The sequence below is a fragment of the Plecotus auritus genome (assembly GCF_963455305.1).
Source record: "Plecotus auritus genome assembly, chromosome: 9".
NCBI lineage: Eukaryota > Metazoa > Chordata > Mammalia > Chiroptera > Vespertilionidae > Plecotus > Plecotus auritus.
The window spans coordinates 96,551,981-96,574,465 of NC_137783.1; the positions used below are offsets into that span (position 1 = coordinate 96,551,981).

At 39.8% G+C, this 22,485-nt stretch overlaps 1 protein-coding gene and 2 pseudogenes across 3 annotated transcripts; 1 reads left to right on the forward strand and 2 right to left on the reverse strand.

Annotated features, from left to right (window-relative positions):
- Positions 1 to 3,340: 3,340 nt before the first annotated feature.
- On the reverse strand, positions 3,341 to 4,555 carry LOC308233614 (upstream-binding factor 1-like protein 1; the record flags this gene model as incomplete). The annotated part of the gene is made up of 1 exon (XM_080640596.1): positions 3,341 to 4,555. One exon carries the CDS (start codon positions 4,553 to 4,555, stop codon positions 3,341 to 3,343), a length of 1,215 nt encoding a protein of 404 aa, XP_080496722.1.
- A 9,190-nt stretch (positions 4,556 to 13,745) lies between these two features.
- LOC308233615 (TSC22 domain family protein 3-like) lies at positions 13,746 to 16,665 on the reverse strand (annotated as a pseudogene). Its single transcript has 3 exons — positions 16,605 to 16,665; positions 14,656 to 14,880; positions 13,746 to 13,824 (listed from the first exon to the last, which is right to left on the reverse strand). The product of its transcript is annotated as a TSC22 domain family protein 3-like (transcript).
- Positions 16,666 to 17,391: 726 nt separating this feature from the next.
- Positions 17,392 to 19,034, forward strand: LOC308233616 (upstream-binding factor 1-like protein 1; annotated as a pseudogene). Its single transcript has 2 exons — positions 17,392 to 17,404; positions 18,367 to 19,034. The product of its transcript is annotated as an upstream-binding factor 1-like protein 1 (transcript).
- The last annotated feature ends 3,451 nt before the right edge of the window (positions 19,035 to 22,485 follow it).

The following is a 22,485-nucleotide window of genomic DNA, read 5'->3' on the forward strand; positions in this document are numbered from 1 at the left end:
GAGAATCCAGATATCGACCCAAACCAATATGCGCAATTAATATTTGACAAAGGAGGCATGAGCATACAATGGAGTCAAGACAGTCTCTTCAATAAATGGTGTTGGGAAAATTGGACAGATACATGCAAAAAAATGAAACTAGATCACCAACTTACACCATACACAAAAATAAACTCAAAATGGATACAGGACTTAAATATAAGACGGGAAACCATAAAAATACTAGAGGAATCCACAGGCAGCAAAATCTCAGACATATGCCAAAAGAACTTTTTCAGTGATACTGCCCCTAGGGCAATGGAAGCCAAAGAGAAAATAAACAAATGGGACTACATCAAAATAAAAAGCTTTTGCACAGCAAAAGAAACCATCAACAAAACAACAAGAAACCCCACTGTATGGGAGAACATATTTGCAAATGGTATCACTGATAAAGGTTTAATGTCCAACATCTACAGGCAGCTTATACAACCTAATAAAAGGAAGGTAAATGATCCAATAAAAAAATGGGCAACGGACCTAAATAGAATCTTTTCGAAAGAAGACAGAAGGAAGGCCAAGAGACACATGAAAACATGCTCAAAGTCACTTATTATCCGAGAGATGCAAATCAAAACGACAATGCGATACCATCTCACACCTGTCAGAATGGCTATCATCAACAAATCAACAAACGACAAGTGTTGGCGAGGATGCGGAGAAAAAGGAACCCTCGTGCACTGCTGGTGGGAATGCAGACTGGTGCAGCCACTGTGGAGAACAGTATGGAGTTTCCTCAAAAAACTGAAAATGGAACTCCCATTTGACCCAGTAATCCCACTCCTAGGAATATATCCTAAGAAACCAGAAACACCAATCAGAAAGGATATATGCACCCCTGTGTTCATAGCAGCACAATTTACAATAGCTAAGATTTGGAAACAGCCTTGGTGCCCGTCAGCAGATGACTGGATCAGAAAACTATGGTACATCTACACAATGGAATACTATGCTGCCATAAAAAAGAAGGAATTACTACCATTTGTAGACACCTGGATAAAATTAGAGAACATTATGCTAAGTGAAATAAGCCAGTCAATGAAAGAAAAATACCACATGATCTCACTCATTTAGGGATAATGAAAAACATTATAAACTGATGAACCAAAAGATAGTTACAGAGACAGTAAAGCATCAAACAGAGTGTCTAATTACAGCGGTAAGGTTAGGGAGAGGTGGGGGAAATAAGAGATCAACTGAAGGACTTGTATGCATGCATATAAGAGTAACCAACTGATGCAAAACATTGGGGGGTGAGGGCAGGTATGGGAGTGGGGTGGGGGTGGGGGGCAATGGTAAGATATGTACACATATAATACCTTAATAAAAATTTGAAGAAAAAAAAAAAGAAGTGATGTATTAAATAATAATACATATTATGTAGTAAAAATAATATAAATACATAGGCATTTTATGAATAGGTTATATAGTTTATTCTAAATGTGATATTAATCAGCATAATTTCAATAGTTGCAAATCCTTTAAATCTTAGTCTGAAAGTCAAATGCAAGATAAGCACATATCATTGCTATTACTTAACATTGTTCTGAATATTCCAACCAACACTTTTAGAAAGAGAAATGATTAGAGGTATAAAATATGTTAATGTTGCCATTATTTTCTAAAATGTACTCTTTATCTAGAAAAACACTTAATAAAAATTCACTAAGATATCTAGCTATCTAAATTATTTTCATATAAAAATGATACAATTACTTTTATCATGCTTATATTCATGAGAACACAATATGGAAATAGCCAGAAATATACAGGGGAAAAGAATCTAATGATAGGGCCTTAAATAGATTTTCAAACATATCAGTAAACCAAATAATCAAAGCAATGTGGTATGACCACAATAATTCACAGATAGACCAGTGGAACAGAATAGTGTATATTTATATGTCTATATCTTTCTATGTATATATCTATGTATCTATCCATATATCATTTTTTGTTGTTGTTAATCCTCTCCCAAGGGTATTTTTTCCCATTGATTTTTAGAGAAAGAGAGAGAAACCTATATGAGAGACAAATCAATCGGTTGCCTCTCCCACACACCCCAACTGGGGACAGGGATCAAACCTGCAACCAAGGTACTTGCCCTTGATTGGGAATTGAACTTGAGCCCCTTCGGTGTGCAGGCCAATACTCTAACCACTGAAAGACAGCAGCCAGGGCTATCCATGTGTCTTTTTATTTCTGTCTATCATCTATCTATCTATCTACTATCTATCTATCTATCTATCTATCAATCTATTCATCCATCTATTCATATATCCATCAACCATGAACACTAAATAGGAGATTCACTTGAACCTGGAGGAACAGGAAGGAATTTAGGTTTTGCCAAGAACAAATGCAGACACTACTTGGAGAAGCAGTGCCCCAAATTATAATGCATTTATTCTATGGAGGCACTCATTCACATGAAATAGCTAACATTAAAAAATATAATTTTATTTGAAATTAGAAAGAAATTCTCATAGAAATGTAAAAGTTAAAAATACATGTATAAATATTGACTGCTACATGATGCTGTCCACTCTCACATTAAGAATGACCAGCTCCTTTCTCACACCAGATGAGTGCAAGAGTCCAGAGCTACAGCTCTTGCAGAGAATGTAGAAGTCACAGGCTCATGGTGGCCTCAGACGACCTCTGGCAGATAGAAAATGAAGAAAGCAAAACTTCTTTCTTCAGAAATACACAGTCTAGTGCAGTGTGCCCCCCACAGCTGCCCAATCACCTCACCATTTATTTCAAGATCCTTCATTGCTTGGGGCTCCTAGAGGGAGTGGTACTGATGGTGTAGGGGGGACACAATACAGGCTCACACATATTTCTTCTCCCAGCAGGAACATCTCTTCCCAGGTGTGTGGACCTGATATTGAGAGTACTGTCCCAATTCCCTGCTTCTCAACCTGTCCTACTCTGTATTGAGAAGGAGTAGGGGAAAGAAAGGAAGAAGCAAAGCAATAAAAGGGGACAGGAAGATCAGACTCTCAAACTTCAGAGGGAATGTAGGGGAGAGTGAGAGTAAGGGGAGAGATCAACCAAAGGACTTGCATGCATGCATATAAGCCTACCAATGGACACAGACACCAGGGGGGTGAGGGCATGAGTGGGGGGAGGGGAACAATGGGGGGATAAGGACACAATAAAAAATTAAAATAAAATAAAAGCAGTTTTTCATATATATATATAAAGGGGGACAGGGAGAAGAGCACTTCAGTTTACATAAATGCCAGAGAATTTTGTTGGGAAGTTCTCTGTCCCACCATCTAGGAATGAACAAAGCTCAGTTGGAGTCTGAGTCAGTGGTGTCCCACGAGGAAGATGAGCTGGAGCTGCTGTCATCTTCATCGCTGCTGCTGGAGTCTGAGGAGCTGCTGCTTTCTGCCTTTTCTTCATGCTCCTTCTTTTCTTTAGATCCCCGTGAGGCATGAGAATGGTTCCCATATGTCTCTGAAGATGCCATCCCGGGACCCGGCCCCTGGTTCTGTGCAAGCCCTTCTTGCAGAGTCCATGCTGATGGAGACTGCACATCTTTCCTGATGATCTTGGGGTCCGGGCCTCCACGCATGTTCATGATCTTACGCTTCCCAGAGGCTCTCTCTCTGTAGGCAGCATACTCTTCAGGAGACAGACTCTTGAGCCAGTGCTCCAGGTCCACCTTGTACTGTTTCTGCAGCTCCTCAGCCTGCTGCTTATAATGCTCCCTCTGGCTCCTTGGGACACGCTGCCAGCGTCTACTGATCTCCACCATGCGCTCCCTCAGGGGCAGGCCTTGCAGCTCCCTACTGGACCACAGATCCTGGTGGAACTTCTGGTATTCGTTCATGGGGGGCTTCTCAGGCTCTCCATGGAATTTTATCTCCTTTGAAAAATCGTTTTCTGGGGAAGACTTCAGTTCTTTCCCATTTCCCCGAAACTTCTTGGGGGCTCTGCTTGGGTTCCTTTTGGGGACAACAGAGGTCTTAGAATTCTGCACTAGATCAGGGTGGTCTTTCCTGAACTTAGCCAGTTTCCCCCCATATTCCTGTTTCTCTTTCTGGAAATCTTTGATATATTTCAGCTTCATCTCCTCTGGGAGCTCCTTGTATTTCTCAGACATGACCTTGGTCAGTTCCTGGTTGTTGAGTTTGGGGTGCATTTGGGAATACTCAAGCCGATTCTCCTTGAAGAAGCGAAGGTAAGCAGTGAGGGGCTGCTTGGGCATGTCTGGATGTTTCTTGAGTTTTTTGCTTCTGTAGGAATTTTTAACATGTTCCTTAGCTTCCAGGACTAATTCTGTCAAAGTCCTATACTTTCTTATCTTCCTAGAAATCTCTAACCACTTGAGTTTGCACATTTCTCCAGAATAACCTTTAAAAGCTACTTTTCCCCAGTCCATATGTGACTGGGTTGTTTTGAATGTGTGGTTGTCATTGGATGGCAGATTATTCTTCAGGAGGTCCAGTAACATCACAATGTCTTCTTTAGGCCATTGGTCTCGGCCATTAGTCAATGGCATTTCGAGGACTTTGGACCACTTATGAGGTCCCAGTTATGCAAACACCACAGCAGAAACTCAAAAGTCTTCAAGCTTAAGTCTTAGCAGCTGAGCTATTTTGGAAGTTTTGCAGTGTGTGTTCTGTATTTCTGGGGAGAAATAGAAGAATGAATGAGAAAATCACAACTCACTTGGAAAATGTCCCTCATACAATTAAATTGCCTTAACATAATAAACAAAAAAATGTCCTGCCTACCTCTGAAGCAAAATTTATGTTTACCTTACATATGCTACATTTGCACTTTTTGAGAGTCACATCACCTATCATTCTAGCCTGCCTTTTCCCGATCTCACCAGTGCCTTTGTTAAATAGAACAACTGGCTACTCAAGGCTCAACGTAAGAAAAAAGCCTTGGGAAGAAGAAAAAAAAATGAAAATAGAAATGCCCAAAAGGGAAAGGACTGTTGCTCTCTAGTGCCTTGAGTGTGGCCACTTCCTAGTGCAGCAGGTGTCTGTGACCAAAGGTACAGGCTTTAAATAAATTGAAACAAGCTAAGGAGACTTGCATTTCAGTGTGACCTTTTTCTATGAGTGAATCTTTAACCTGGAGTAAATGGTGAATTTATAGATTATCTAAAATGCAGGGGAATGAATGCTTTCTAATGAATCATATTAATTCTCCCTTCACATGTTAAGGAATGAATAAGAATTATGGAATATTTACAATTTTATTTGGTTAACTTTTCTTCATCCTTAAGCATCTGTCACTTTTGCTGTTCTACAACAAGTTTTTCCAATTAAGCTTTAGTTTTCATGCAAACTATAAAAGTACTGGAAATACAGAAGTTTCCCTCTAGGTATCCCAATTTGTATGCACAAGGAACATAACATAAAAAAATTATGTAAATGTCAAAGCAATAAGAGATTAAAATTCTATAGCTCAGGAGTAAACTATAAGTAATTACATAATTTTATTAACTAGGCAAATTACATTTTCTTAAGAGAATTTTAAGCCTACCGACAAATTAAATTACTATATATGTATTTATTTATGTATATTAAGGAAGGAAGTGAGAACTCATGTACTTACAAGTGTGTGCTCACCTTAAGATTGTATAATTGATCTCATAGGAACGCCCACCCAGTTGCGTCAGCAGTTCTGTGTTCTCTGGGCTCTTGTATCTAAAACCAGCTGTAACCTTCTGAGTTTTCCAGCCAACTTCAAATGCCTGCAAAAAGAAAGAATCTGGCTTTTGAGACACATTGATATGGGGATCCCTGAAGCTCCGCCCTAATTAGGTTTCTGTAGTGGGGAAGACAGACAGTCACTTCATTTATTAGATTATTTTCCTTTGGAATTTCCAGGAAAAATCTATTTACTTCTTTCACCCTTGGCATAGATTTTAAACAACATCCACATGGCAAATATTTCCACATTCTACTCCCATTCCTGCTCCTACATCTGACTTTATTTCAAATCGTACTGTATTTGAATATAGGTCCTTCCCTTCAGTGCTCATTGAGTCTTTCCCTCTGATCTAGAACTCCTCTCATCTCTGGGATGGCTGTTTAAATTGTCTCAGTCCTGCTCAGGAAGCCAACAGGAATAAGATTCAGGACCAAAAGGGCCTAAGAGATTTGATTTTGGTTTTACTTGTTGGTTGTTTTGGTTGGTTTTCCCACTGGGATTATTTCCCCATTTCCTTTTGAAACAGTAATTAGCCAGGCCAGCATGGTTCAGTAGATGAGCATTAACATCTGAACCAGGAGGTCAGGGCACATGCCTGGGTTGTGGGCTTGATTCCCACTGGTGGGCATGCAGGAGGCAGCCAACCAATGTATCTCTCTCATCATTAATCTTTCTATTTATCTCTCCCTCTCTGTTCTTTTCTGAAATAAAAAAAAAATGTACTTAAAAATAAAAATGTGCCTGTTAAGGGAAAAAAAAAATAAAAAACTGGACACATGAGCTTTGAAAAACAGAAAATAGCATATAGGACCTTTAAAAGGTTTTCTAACTAATTGAACACTTTTTAGGTTAAGGTGTATGAAGACACTAACATGCATATATTATGTTGAATATTTTAGGTGTTTATGATTTTCATAATTGCACAAAAACTAGAGAAATCTCTTTTAAGAACTAAAAAATATGCAATATGGTACTAAAATAAAAAATAATCAGATAGTTTACTACAACAAATATATTACGATTGCTCTAATCACAGATATTGATGTCATTTCAATTAACAAGGAAATCTACTTATCTACTTAGAGAAGATGCAAGCACTCCAACAGGTAAATTGAAAATATTTGTAATAAGAGACAGAAGGCATGAAGATATTTACTCAAAAAAAAAAAAAGATATTTACTCTAAATTCCATACTCAACAGTGTGTCCTAAGAATGTTCCCACCTGTGAAAGTTCTGTCGCTATCAGTGTCAATAGGAAATCTCTGTGCTCAACTGGCAGCTCCAACTTCAGTCAGTCTACCCTGGAGAAGAAGTGAAGTGGCGTCTGCACAGATGTGCCTTTTATATGATTCCACCCAATTAAGGCCACACCCACTGCTGAGATTGGATTATGTCTTCAAAAGGAAGTAAACAGCCTGAACCTGAATAGATTACAGACAGTAGTAAGATGGCTGATTGGTTGACAACACACAGAAAACAATACTTGGCCTCTTTCATCCTAACAGAATGTGAATGTATTTTGCAGTAAGAGGCATGAAACTTTCAACTATATTATTAACTATAGTCACCATCTTATAGATGCAGTAGAAAATTATGTTTAACAGAGGTGCCATGCTACCTGTATTTTGTTGGCACCTATCACAATTTAACAAATCACTGATTCCCCCGCCAGGTAAGTTGTTCCCCTAAACTATAAAATGTTGGGGAATTTAGGTCCGATTTTTATAAATATATGAAATGAAAATAATCTAACTTTTCTGGAAAGTTGAAACGTGAAAATCTAAATGAAACTCATCTTTTAAAATTTATTGGAAAATGAATCCTAAATCCATCAAAGCCCACATTTCCTAGAAAGAGGTGAAGTACCTGCCCCCTTAATAGGATTATAAATTAAGGTAAGGGTCATTGACCAACAATGATCACAAAATTTATTCTGGAAAAATTTTTAAGACATTCCTCAACATGTTGCAAGTCATCAATACAAGCATATAGAGGAAGAAGTTTCATTTTTCAGCAAAAATCAAATAATTCTGAGGGTAGGCTGCCCATGGTCACTGTTGGAATCCTGGTCAGCCACATACCTGAGATGCTGGCTCCGTCCTCAGTAAGGGTTTTGTAGGACACAGCCCATCCATGATTCTCTCTCATTATTGATGTTTCTATCTCTTTCACCCTTTTCCTTCCTCTCTCTGAAATCAATAAAAAATAAATTTATAAAAATAAATAATAGCCCTAACCGGTTTGGCTCAGTGGATAGAGCATTGGCCTTCGGACTCAAGGGTCCCAGGTTCAATTCCGGTCAAGGGCATGTACCTTGGTTGAGGGCACATCCTAAGTAGGGGGTGTGCAAAGGCAGCTGATCGATATTTCTCTCTCATTGATATTTCTAACTCTCTATCCTTCTCAGTTCCTCTCTGTAAAATTCAATAAAATATATTTAAAAAATAAATAAATAAATAAATAAATAAATAAATAAATAATAAATCAATAAATATAGTAACTAAACCAACATAACTAAGTTTTGCTAGGTGCCATAGTAACTTCTCAATTCTCCTTCCCTAAATCCAGTCTTCAATGGTAAGACAAATCTCCTAGAATCTGGAGATTATAGGTCAGTAGAAAAGATGAATGCATGCAGAGAAATAAAAAATCTTAACAGCTCAAATAAGGAAGAGGAATCTGCCGTGTACAACTGAAGAAGAAAACGAAGAGCAGATGACTGAACCTGAGATTCCTTTCTTATTTGATATCCTATGATGGCTTACTTACTATATTGATTTTTGTAAATATGTTTTCTTATTGATTTCAGAGAAAGGAAGAAAGAGAGAGACACACACATCAATGATGAGAGAGAATCATTTATCAGCTGCTTCTTATAAGCCCTCTACTGGGGATCAAACCTTAATGCCAGGCATGTGCCCTGACCTGGAATCAAACCTTGACCTCTTTGTTCATGGGTCAAAGCTCAACCACTGAGTCACACCAGCCAGCCTAGTTACTATACTTATTACTTAGGTAGTAATGAGATTGCAGGGTTATAGAATTTTAAAATTCTGTGTGACATAATCACAAATCCAGGAAACAGTAGTGCAAGTGATTGTTGGACAAGTCCCTGTAAGGGACAGCACCATGTAACAGCACTACAGGGATTCAGTATCTCACAGAATTATTTGATTTTTGCTGAAAAGTGAAACTTCTTCCTCTATATGCTTCCATAGATGATATGCAACATGTTGAGGAATGTCTGAGATAATTATCCCAGAATTAATTTTGGGATCATTTGCTGGTCAATGACCCTTACATTCCTTTACAGTCCTATGCATTGAGTAAGAGGGCAGGTACTTCACCTTTTTCAAGTGTATGTGGTTTTGAAGGACTTGTTTTCAATAATTTTTAAAAAGTGAGATTTTTTTTGCCGGGCCAGCATGGCTCAGTGGTTGAGCATCGACCTATGAAGCAAGAGGTCAGGGTTCATTTCCCAGTCAAGCACATGACTAGGTTGTGAGCTGGATCCCCATTGTGGGCCTTGCAGGAGGTAGCCAATCAATGACCCTCTCATCATTGATGTTTCTCCCACTCCCTCTCCATTACTCTCTGAAGTAAATAAAAATATATTTAAAAATAATTTTCTATAGCATGTATAATAGGGTGACTATAGTTAATAATATTGTATTGCATATTTGAAAGTTTCAAGCATATTACTGCAAAACATGTTTATATTCTGTTAGGGTGTATGCCCCAAGTGTTGTTTTCTTTCTTCCTTCCTTTCTTTCTTTTTTCTTTCTTTCTTTCTTTCTTTCTTTCTTTCTTTCTTTCTTTCTTTCTTTCTTTCTTTCTTTCTTTCTTTCTTTCTTTCTTTCTCCTTCCTTCCTTCCTTCCTTCCTTCCTTCCTTCCTTCCTTCCTTCCTTCCTTCCTTCCTTCCTCCCAACATCAATGATGGGAGAGAATTATTGATCACCTGTCTCCTGTCTCCTGCATGCTCCCTGCTGGAGACCAAGCTTGAAACCTTGATATGTGCCCTTGGCCAGAATGGAACCTGGGACCCTTCAATCCCCAGGCCAACACTCTATCCACTCAGCCAAACCAGTTAGGGGCCCAAATGTTGCTTTCTGTACTTTATAAACCTACCCAGACATCTGTGTAACCTGATTAGCCATGTCACTTCCTTATTTAATTTATTATTTGATTTTTTATATTGTTTTTTAAAATAATTCTTTATTGTTGAAAGTATTACATATGTCTCCTTTCCCACCATTGACACCTTCTAGACTGCCTCCACTACCCTCCTCAGACTCTCAACATCCTATTGTCCATGGCCTTGGGTTATGCAAATATGCAAACAAGTTCTTTAATCTCTTCCCACCCACCCAACCTCCCCTGCCTTCTGAAAATATAAGCCAATCTCAACAAGTGGGTATGGCCTTACCTGGATGGGATCATATAAAAGCCACATCTCTCCAGAGGCCACTTCTCCAGGGTAGACTGACCACATTTGGAGCTGCTGGAGCTTACAGAGGTGAGATCACTCCTAGTAGACTCTGTGGCATATGGATTTAGAGTAAATATCTTCATGCCCACAAATGCCTTCAATTTACCCATTGGAGTGCTTGGACCTTCTCTAAGTATACAAGTTGATTTCCTAGTTAATTAAAGTGACATAAATATTTAAATTATCTGTGATTAGAGCAATTGTAATGTGTTTGTTATAACAAGATATATATATATATATATATATATATATATATATATATATATATATTTTATTTTAGCACCACATACTACTAGATTTTTTACACCAAAAATGAGATTCCACTACTTTTTGTGCAATTATGGGGGGCAGCCTCTCACAGAATTATCTGATTTTTACTGAAAAGTGAAACTTCTTTTTCTATTTGCTTACATTGAATATCACCCTTTTTCCTCCCATTGACTCTTCCTAGCCCACCCCCTCCATCCTCCCCCCAGCCTTCAGCACCCTATATTTTGTGTCCATGGTTTATGCATGTATGCATACAAGTTTTTTAAGTTCTTCCCACCCAAACACCCTCCCCCACCTTCTGAAAACATGAAACCTACTACATGATTTGTTAACTTGTGATAAGTTTCAACAAAATACAGGTAGCATGGCACCTCTGTTAAAAATTATTTTCTACAGCATCTATAAGATGGTAACTATAGTTAATAAAACAGTATTGCATATTGGAACGTTTCATAGATCTTACCGCAAAGCACATTTACATTCTGTTGGTGCCAGCCACCAAGTGTTGTTTTCTATCCTTTGTAAACCCAAGTAGCAATCTTAGTACTATCTGTGTAATCTATTCAGACTGGGCACTTTCTTTGAAAACTTAAGCCAGTCTCAGCAAGTGGGTGTGGCCTTACCTGGGTGGAATGATATAAAAGGCCCATCTGTGCAGATGCCACTTCACTTCTTCTCCAGGGTAGACTGACTAAACTTGGAGCTGCCAGTTGAGCTCAGAGAATTCCTACTGACCCTGATAGTGACAAAACTTCCAGTGGTGAGACGGCTCATAGGAGACTGGTGAGCATGGAATTTAGAGTAAATACCTTCATGCCTACATTCTATTATGCAAATACTTTCAGTTTACCTATTGGAGTGCTTGAATTTTCTCCAAGCAAACAAGTATATTTCCTCATTAATTTAAATGACATCAATATTTAAAATATCTGTGATTAGAGCACTTGTAATATATTGATATTTGTTATAATAAATTACTTGATTATTTTTTATTTTACTACCATATTGCTACTGGATTTGTTTTAGGTCTTAAAAAAGATTTTTCTATTTTTGTCCAATTTTTAAAATCATAAACTACCTAAAATGTTCAACATAATGTATGCATGTATCTTCATACACATTAACCTGAAATACAAAAGTGTCAATTAATTAGAAAACCCCTGTAAAGTTCCTATTTGCTATTTCCTTAAAACTTTCCATTTCCAGACTACATTTGAAAACTCGGAAATACATTTGAACAACTCTAAGGCTACCCAAGAAGTAGCATTAGACATAATGGGAGACTATCAGAAATAAAGATGAACCAGTAATACTTCCATTAACTGCATCCCTGGATTTTCTAGTGTAGAAATTACATGCCAGGATTTTTTTTGTTTGTTTTTTGTTTTTAAATTGGTTCCTGAGAGTTAAGGGGGGAGAGAGAGAGAAAGAGGCAGGTAGAGAGAGAGATGAGTGAGAAACAGAGATTCACTGTCTCCAGCATGCACCCTGATTGGGTGTGAAAACCAAAATATAAACTTATCCCTAACTAGGAATGGCATCCACCACCATTTAGTGTACCAGATGATGCTCCACCCAACCGAGCCACAATGGCATGCATTATTTTTTTTTAATTAATCCATTACTTGTTGCTAATTAACACCATAAGTTGGATGTTCAAAATGTGGAGATACTTTGATGGACTAAATTGACTTGGAAAAAAATTGTTTTTCTGAACTATAAGTAACAAAATATTTTACTATTTATAGTTTTTTATAGGAAGATCTTTGCTATTAAAAGTCAAGCATAAATTCTTTTTGTATTTTAAGGAGTTCAAAGTCAAAATCAAAAAGATTAAATTAAGAGACCCATGTTAATCCAATCAATATGTTTGCTTTGTCAGAATGGAGGCCAGACAGATAGAGACTACTGGCATAGAGATAAAGGGTGTATATTTTACAGTCTTGGAGTCAGAGAGAGATTGGTTCATTGATTAATAGTCTGTGCACTTCTGAACCAATTAGCTTGTCTAAGTAAGTTAGTTAAGATTGAGATCATTGTTAACTTTATTTTTTAAAATTTATTGATTTTAGAGAAATAGGAAGGGGGGGATTTGTTTCACCTATGTATATATTCATTGGTTGATTCTTGTATGTGCCCTGATAGAGAATCAAGCCCGCAACCTTGGCAAGTCCAGATAACATTCTAACCAACTAAGCTACCCAGGCAAGGCCTAGATCATTGTTTATTTAATAAAATATTTTAATTGACTTTAGAGAAGAAAAAGTGAGGGCGAGAAGGAGGAAAAGACAGACCGGGAAAGAGAAAGAGAGAGAGGGAGAAACATCCATTGGCTGCCTCCCGTAGATCCCGACCAAATATTGAACCCCTAACCTGGGTGTGTGCCCTGTCTGGGTATGGAACCCACAACCTTTCAGTGCCCTGGACCAAGCTCCAATCAACTCAGTCACACTTACCAGGGCTCATTGTTTATTTTAAACAAAAAGGATGCTGAGGACCCTTCTGTCTTATTTTCTCATTTGTATGTTAGCATAAACCCCACCTGTCTAGTTTTGCTATGTCTAGGCTTGTATTGGAGGGAAATTAATGGCTAGGTTAGATATCTATTTAATAGGTAGATCGAACTCAAGCAGACATGCCTTTATCCAAATGCCTTTCTTTCCTCATCTGGAAAGAAGATTGACTTTCTGTCTCTCCCTCTCTCATTCTTTCTTTTATTGTGATTATAGAAACCTAGAGTCACATAATAGTATCATACAGAATAGTTTCACTGCCCTAAAAACCCTCTATGCTCCACATGAGTTTATTATTTGATTATAAATCTTTTTTACTAGTGGAGAATACTTTGTCTTTTCTTTTTTTCTTTTTAGGAAAAAAAAGCAAAGTTAATTGAAATTTCAAGCTACATTTTCGAAATCAACATCAAAATCCTGGAGACATACATGAGGATAAAGTGTCAGAGAGTGGCAAGTATTCACTGCCACAGAACCTCCTAGAAACAAGCTCCCTGAGCACGTCTCCCAGGCACCATCAGGTCAAAGCCATTGCTTTGTTCATCCCTTGTCCACAAAAGGACAGCAGAAAGCCAATCGTTTCTTCACTTAAAAGTTTTCCACAAACATTAAAAAAAAGTTTGTAATGACAACGTGAAGTCCCAGCTGATCTTTTCTCAACCCCATTCTATGTAGTCAGCACCAATGGATGGTGGGTTTGGCATTCAAAAGAGGACCTCACATGTCTTCAGAGGACACACTGGGCAATTATTGCAGCAGCAAGGCATCTGTGGACACATTCAGAGGCTGGCCCTCTCCCTGCTTTTGCTTTTTAGTCTTACTTAACCTGAAGGACAAACAGGATCAATTTGATAAATGAACTCAGTCAGAGTTAAGGCTAAAAAGTTAGCCTTAAAAGGTGAGGGACTGCTCAATACTCCCAAAGCTGTTAAGGCCCTTCAAAATGTAGGTGTATGTGTATATGTATACCTCACTACACTAACATATAGATCTAGACTATGGGTGTATATATATGCATGTATGGCTATCTAGAAAAACTATGCCATTACTAACCAATCAGAACTTTGTAGGCAGTCATCCCAAAGCCATAATGCCACACAGAGCTGTGCCCAATCCATGCATTGTACCATATTAACCGACAGAGGGCTGACTGGGCTCAATCTCTCTCATCTGTGGCCCTGCTTTGGCGAGGCAGGGGATAAGAGAGAGGCTGCCTCTGCTTCAAACACAAGAGGCTTCTTCATAGGAACAGTCATTGTCAGGTGAAGCTATTAAAGATGTCCATGGAAATGAAAAGCAGACCCCCTTATACTTTCAGGAGAAAAGTGGCATCACATGTCAAACTAGCTTTCTCCTTGGCCAGTCACAGCAAAATTGCCCGGGGCCCTGGGAGCCCCCAGGGAGCGGGGGCATTAGAGGCTCACCAGCTTTGGGTGATGAGGTCCCAGGCAACTCAGTCTCCAAAGACCTGCTCTTTGCCAAAGGTCTGTCACTAGAGTAGACCCAGGTGGCCATGTCCTTGGGGCATCTCTTGGCACCAGCTATGCTAGGTGAAAATTCTCCAGGTGAGATGAGTTAGAGAGCCAGAAACAAAGTGGGAAGTACTAGATAGAATAAGTTTAGTGGCTCTGCCCACTCTGAGGACAGGGCCACTTACCCTGCAGATCCATCAGGGGCCTCAGGTGATTGTGGGGCTTCAGGAGCTGGCTTTTCAGGGTCGGACGGGACTGGAACTTCTCCAGCTGCTCTGGGCTGGCCAGAGTCTTCAAGAGGGGGTTCTCACACTCCAGCAAGGAGTTTTTCTCCACCAGCTCTGGGATCTGCTCCTTCAGGATCTCCGCCTCTTCTCTCACAGCATAGAGCAGGTGATTCTTGACCAGGCCTGCTCAATCTTGTTGTCTAAGACCACCAGGCTGGTTCCGGAGGTATGAGCTCCGAAGCTAGCTAGGAATTCCTTCTGGGCTCTGAAGCTTCAGTCCTGCTCCCAGATGGCACCCAGTGCACAGCCAGCCCCCTGCCCAGCCCTGCCCACCACCCCTCTGCCTCCAGCTGCCTCTGCCTCGGCCTGCAGCAGCTTATTCTCACCAGAATATTTTTCTTATAAGGCAATTAAAAATGAATATTTTCTGATACAAATCAAAAACCCTGTGAGTTCTGTCAGAAACTTGACCTTTAGTTTGAAGTAGTTTGTAAGCACTTGGTATGTATATGTTTTAAGATAAAGATCTGCTTTTTTCTGTCCGTGGACATTTTTAGGTGTTTTTATTTTTATTGATTTCAGGGAGGAAGGGAGAGGGAGAAAGAGAGATAGAGACATCAATGATGAGAGAGAATCATTGATCATCTATCTGCCTCCTGCATGCTCCCTACCGGGACCGATCCTGCAACCCGAGCATGTGCCCTTGACCATAATCGGAATTGAATGTGGGACCCTTCTATCCACTGAGCCAAACCGGCTAGGGCTGTCCATGGACATTTTAAAGTTAAAAATATTTCACAAAAACATTTCAAAAAGAAATTTTGATTGACTTTGAAGATTACTTTTACTCCTCAATAGCAGCACCATCTGGAGGAACTGAGTTATATTTCGAATGAAAATGTAAAAACATTGAGGATCATTGGATCAGTATTCTGAAGCACAAATTAGTTGTATAGAAGAGTGAAGGGGATAAATGGTGATGGAAGGAGACTTGACTTTGGGTGGTAAGCACACAATACAATATACAGATGACATTATAGAATTTATACTTGTAACCTATATAATTTTATTAACCAACTGGAGGCCTGGTGCACTAAATTCATGCATGGGGGCATGGGGGGGGCGGTGTCCCTCAGCCCAACCTGCACCCTCTCCAATCTGGCCATCCCTCTCACAATCCAGGACTGCTGGCTCCCAACCGCTCGCTTGCCTGCCTGCCTGATTGCCCCTAACCACTTCTCCCTGCCAGCCTGATCAATGCCTAACTGCTCTCCGGACAGCCCGATTGCCCCTAAGTGCACTTCCCTGCCAGCCTGGTCCCCCCCAACTGCCCTTCCCTGCAGGCATGGGTCCCCTCACAAATGTCCTCCCCTGCAGGCCTGGTCACCCCAAACTGCCCTCCCTGCAGACCTGATCATCCCCAATTGCCCTCCCTTAAAGGCCGGGTCCCTCCCCCAACTGGCCTCCCCTGCAGGCCTAATCACCCCCAATTGCCCTCCCTTGCAGACCTGGTCCCTCCCAACTGCCCTCCCCTGCTGGCCAGATTGCCCACAGCTGCCCTCCCTTGCTGGCCATCTTGTGGTGTCCACATGGGGCAGACAACTTTGATGACATGGGGGCAGCCATCTTGTGTGTTGGAGTAACGAGCAATTTGCATATTACTCTTTTATTAGGTAGGATGTCACCCCAATAAGCACATTGACTTTATAGGTCAAAAGTTTGGAAGGGGCTAATTCACTTCCCTGAAGCATTATCTTAACCTCCTCTAAGTACAAAAAAACAAGAAAGAATCAATACATTTTTGATGAAATGGGTCAGACTGAGAGATGTTTACATGGTATAGGGGTCCTTTCAACTATGGGTCAATACATTATGGAGATTAACCCTTTCTGTGACCTCATCCTCACATCCGCCTACATTATTCTTATTCCATAATACTCTTGACTCTGTGTCTAAGCTCACCACCATATTGCCCTATTATTTTTTTTCTCCTCAATAGATTTATTTCTATCTTAAGGTTGTGACTGAACTTTAAGAAGAGTAAAGGTCTTAGCTGGTTTGGTTCAGTGGATAGTGTCAGCCTGCAAGCTGAAGGGTCCCAGGTTTGATTCCAAAGGGCACATGCCCTAGTTGAGTGCTCAATCACCACCAGTAAGGGGCATGCAGGAGGCAACTTATTAATGATTTTTATATCTTTGATGTTTCTATCTCTTTTTCCCTCTCCCTTCCTTTCTGAAATCAATAAAAAAAATTTTTTTTAAAGGAGAAGAGTAAAGGTCTTAACAGTATGTATTTTCATTCTATGCTTTTTGTGGCTTAGTTTCATGTCCTTATTGTTCTTTTTCCTTTACTTTTCTTTTTTCTTTTTTTTTTTAAATATATTTTATTGATTTTACACAGAGAGGAAGGGAGAGAGACAGAGAGCTAGAAAATCTATCAGAGAGAAACATCGATCAGCTGCCTCCTGCACACCCCCCACAGGGTATGCGCCGGCAACCAAGGTACATGCCCTCGACCGGAATCGAACCCGGGACCCTTGAGTCCGCAGGCCGATGCTCTATCCACTGAGCCAAACAGGTTAGGGCTACTTTTATTTTTTCTTAATGTGAATACACTTTCACAGACCTAAGAAAGGGAGGTGGAGATAAATTATTAATGTAAACTTACTGATTTATAAGGGCCTTTAAGATAATTATGGAGATTGGAGGCAAGATGGCGACCGGCAGGAAGGTAAGGAGGGAGAGTGTGTGAGAGAGTAAGAGAGCAATAGAGGTGTGTGTGGATGTATGTGGGTGTGTGTATGAGTGAAATAAGGACAGTTAGATCCTGCATGTCTTCCAAGGGGCTGCCAATCTGGGCAGTCTTAGATGGCAAAATCCCGCTGCCACCGCAAACACTCTGGGGAGGACACTGGCGGCACAGAGACCGTGCCATCTTGAAGAACAGAACTGCTTGAGACTAGGATCCTAGCCTCGCCACCACCCAGTCTGGTCTCCAAAGCAAACCTGGACCCTACAGCCGCTCTGGTAGAAGACCTGCCATCACATCTGCAGACCCAGGGACACCAAGACTCCAGGCAACCGGCCGCAGATTTCTGAGTCACAAAGCCAATCCTCCTTCCCTACCATCCCCGCAGCAGCAGCATAGGATCTGCCAGACCCTGGCCGCACAATACGGCTTCCTGCACACACACAGCAGCCGCAGCTTGACCTGATTTTGAGCCTTGGTGTCGGACACAGGAAGTTTGTTTCCTGCAACCAAGCTCCGCGTGCAGGCAGGGAGACTGCTGAATTTGACCCTAAGTGCACATCTTTGGGGAGATTGTTTTCTGTGAACAGATCCCCTGCCCACGCAGGGCAGGGAGACAGAGCTGAATTTGAGCCTGGACTTGCGAACTCAGGGAATTTGTTCCCTGAGACTAGGCTCCAGGCCCAGGCAGGAAGACTGAGCTGAATTTGAGCCTAGCTGCGCATCCTTAGGGAGGTTGTTTATTGCGACCAGTTCCCACACCCACACAGGGCAAGGAGACAGAGCTGAATTTGAGCCTGGGGGTGCAAATCCGGGGAGTTTGTTTCCCATGACCAGACCCTGCACCCTAGCAGAGAGGCTGTGCTGAATTTGAACCTGGATCTGCGAACTTGGGGAGTCTGTTTCCCTCCCCCAGGCTAGTCTTGAAAGCTAAAGAACATGTTAAAAATTCCTACAAAAGTAAAGCATGCAAGAACTATCCCAACTTGTCCAAGCAGATCCTGACTGCTTACCTCCACTTCTTCAAAGAGAAGTGGCCCTTGTATTCCCAAATGTATCCCAAACTCAGGAACCAGGAGCTGACCACAGGAGCTCAGAGAAACACAAGGAGCTCCAAGAGGAGATGAAGCTGAAGTGTATTCAAGATTTCCAGAAGATAAATGGGAATTTCCAGTTCAGAAAGATCACCCTGATCTAGTCCAGAACTCCAAGACATCTGTTGTCCCCAAAAGGAGCACAAACAGAACCCCTAAGAAGTTTTAGAGAAATGGGAAAGAACTAAAGTCTTCCCCAGAAAATGATTTTTCAAAAAAAAGATAAAATTCCATGGAGAGCTCAAGAATCTCCTCCTGAATGAATACCACAAGTTCCACCAGGATTTGTGGTCGAGTAGGGAGCTACAACGCCTGCCCCTGAGGGAATGCATGGTGGAGATTATCAGACGCTGGCAGCATGTCCCAAGGAGCCAGAGGGAGCATTGTAAGCAGCAGGCTGAGGAGTTGCAGAAACAGTACAAGGTGGACCTGGATCACTGGCTCAAGAGTCTGTCTCCTGAAGAGTATGCTGCCTACAGAGAGAGATGTTCATGATCATGCATGGAGGCCCGGACCCCAAGATCATCAGGACAGATGTGCAGTCTCCACCATCAAGCACTCTGCAAGAAGGGGACAGGCCAGCCAGGGGGAGGGACCAAGCAGGTTGGCCGACACCAGGAGGTTGGCTGTGAGAGCACACTGACCACCAAGGGAAAGCTCCTGCATTGAGCATCTGCCCCGTGATGGTCAGCGTGGGTCATAACAACGGGTCAACCAGTCATTTGGTCGTGTGGATGTTCGGTCGTTTGCCTGCTTAGGCTTTTATATATATAGCTCTTATATGGCAGCAGGATGATACCTGACTGTCTTTGAGCATGTAATGTAAGGAAAGATAATTTTTGTATGTTTATAAAATGGCATAATCACATTAAATGTACACATGTGTTTATTACTAGTGTTCCTCTTTTTTTGTTTTACTTTTCTTTTAATAAATGTTTATAATGGAGCATTTACTTCCTAGAAGTGATCAATGGCTTTTTGTTTTTAAATGTTAACAATTGCATTAAGATAAATATTACATACTATCACAATTTCCTTCTGAATACCAATCTAAAATTGTCAACATATTGATAATTCATTTCACTTCCAAAACCTGCTCCTTAATTTAGCATACTTTTTCTTAGTAATGACCACCCTAAATCCTTTGCATTCTACATTCAGTGACATCTCCCTTACCTCCTCAAGGACAGTGAATGTGATCTCTCTTCTCACCACACAATTGCAAATGTGAGCTCCTTGAGGAGTGTCATAGGGCCTGCCAAACTTTAGCAGGTTTTTAATAGATAAGCATGGATATTTACAATTATTTCATGCTTTACCTGGCATTAAACATGGATGACACTGAGAGGACAGATTAGTAAATGATGACATATAATATTTCATAAGATAAAGCAAATTTTAAAAATTAAAAATTTCCCTGCTGGTGTTGCTCAGTGGTTGATCAATGACCTATGAACCAGAAGGTCATGGTTTGATTCCTGGGCAGGGCCCATGCCTGTGTTGTGGGCATGATCCCCAGTGTGGGGCATGCAGGAGGCAGCAGATCAATGATTCTCTCTCATCATTGATGTTTCTATCTCTCTCCCCCTCTTTCTTATTCTCTGAAATCAATAAAAACTTATTTTTAAATAAAGGTTGAATTCCTAAAGCATAAGTACTCTCATTCAGTCCCTTTATTGTGAAAATAAAGCCCTACAAATGTATTTTCTAATTCTTAAAAAACTGTCCTTTCTTCAGTGAAGTATTGAAACCAGGTTAACCAATATAATAATATATCTTTTTCCAAAAGATTCATAAAATGATACTGGGAATGATATTATAGCAAATCCCTGATATAACTAATTCCCACAAGGATGTGTCAGTTAAAGCCAAAATTGCTTTATATAAAAAAGTCGTATGTCCAAATGCACGTTAAAAAGTTGACACTAGCCGAAGCCGGTTTGGCTCAGTGGAGGGAGCGTCGGCCTGCGGACTGAAGGGTCCTGGGTTCGATTCCGGTCGGGGGCATGTGCCTTGGTTGCGGGCACATCTCCAGGGGGAGGTGTGCAGGAGGCAGCTGATCGATGTTTCTCTCTCATCGATGTTTCTAGCTCTCTATCCCTCTCTCTTCCTCTCTATAAAATATCAATAAAAAAATATATATTAAAAAAAATAATAATAATAAAAAAAAAAGTTGACACTAGTTGGCTACCTGTTTTCACTTAGGTAGACACCCTTGTGTAACTAAAATTACTTATGAAAAGTTCAATTTCACAGAAAAGTTTTCTATATGTAGTACAGTAATTTTAAATTTATACTGAATAGTTCTATTAAATGTGTGTAGTTGCCAGTCACCACAAGTAAACAAATACAAACAGCAGGGGCGTGGCTTAGCACCTGTGGGAACATCAGCCAGTACAACCAATTACAGCTCAGGAAGTGGTGAGATCATGTGCTAATCATCTGCTGAACATTGTTTAGGAGCAGTGACCCTTGGATTTAAGTATGTAGTCTATAGCTGTAGACATGTAATATTTATTTATGTCAGCAAAATCTCTAGTGTTTTTCCAACATATGGCCTATTTGCTGAAATTTATTAAAAATAACAGTGAGTTAATTTAAAAAAATAAACATCAACCAGTTAATGTAATTATAAGCAAATCTTTGTTGAAAGCATTTCAAATTTAACAGGGTGTTAACTTTCACATATGACATAAGGTCCAGAATTTTTTTCTGTTAAATTCTAAGTTCATTTAATGAAGGTCTTCAAAATCATGGGTTTACTGTAAAGTGATATCACTTTTTACCTTCAATTTTCTGTAATTTACAAAAAGGCGGCTGTCACCAAAAAACAGGGCCTTGGATACATGTGCTCAGTTGTGTAAGGGGTCTACTGGAGCTTTGGATGGCCTACCACTCCCCCATTCTAGGGTCTCAGGGATTACAGAGGGCCCTTAGGTGTTAGTTTAACTAGCAGCCTGCCCCTCCCTCATCTCTGAAATCAATAAAAATATATATTTTTTAAAAAGAAGCACAATTAATTCTCCAAAAGTCAACCTGGGTTTGTGGCCCTTTCTTTTCAGCATTGTCACCCTGTCACCCGATACTGGGTGGTAGCTAAGGGTTCCATTGCCTTAGGCAGAGGTTCATCAGATTACTGAAAAAGGCCTCAAGTTACTGAAATGAAGTTTGTGGCTGGGGAGAGCTTACATGGCTGTGTTTGGTGTTTAGATAATATAAAAATTAACTTTTAGTTAAATGCTGATTCTGATTGGCACAATCCAATTATTTTTATTATTTATTTTTTGAACAATAAAATTACTCTTTTTAGAGATGTAATGAGACTAAAAATCCCATAGATTAATTACTTTGGCACAAACACTTGGCCAAATTATCAATTAAACAGCACCATTGATGAGAAAGTTGAAAGCTTTTAGTGTATACTGTTTATTTCGGTATTTTTATAGAGGCACAGTTTGTACATTTTAAATTAAGCTATATAAAATCTTAAAGAAAAACAAAAAAATTCCAGTAATAATAGAATCCTATAAAAACCACCATTGGTTATTAAAGTTAAAATATGGTAAAAGCTTTTGTATTTTATAAACACCCATGTGTTCCTTCACCTGCTAGTATTACATATATGAGGGAATAGCCACAGCATATATTCAATGAAATGGGTAATAAATAACGATGTTTAATTAACAATGTTAAAAAATTTATTATTTACATTAGAATATAATTAAAAATATATTACATATAATTAATTAGGTTAAAGGGGGCTCAAATTACAAAATACAACCTTATTTTGAATTTGAGACTTCATACAACTAAAAATTTAGTGGAGTGTGCCCATCATATTGAAGAAAAAAAATTTATATAAATTTAAAAAATGCAATAATTAAGACTAATTATTTGGTGAAGAGTTTTATTAGCAAGTTAATCACAGCTGTAAAGAGGGTGAAGT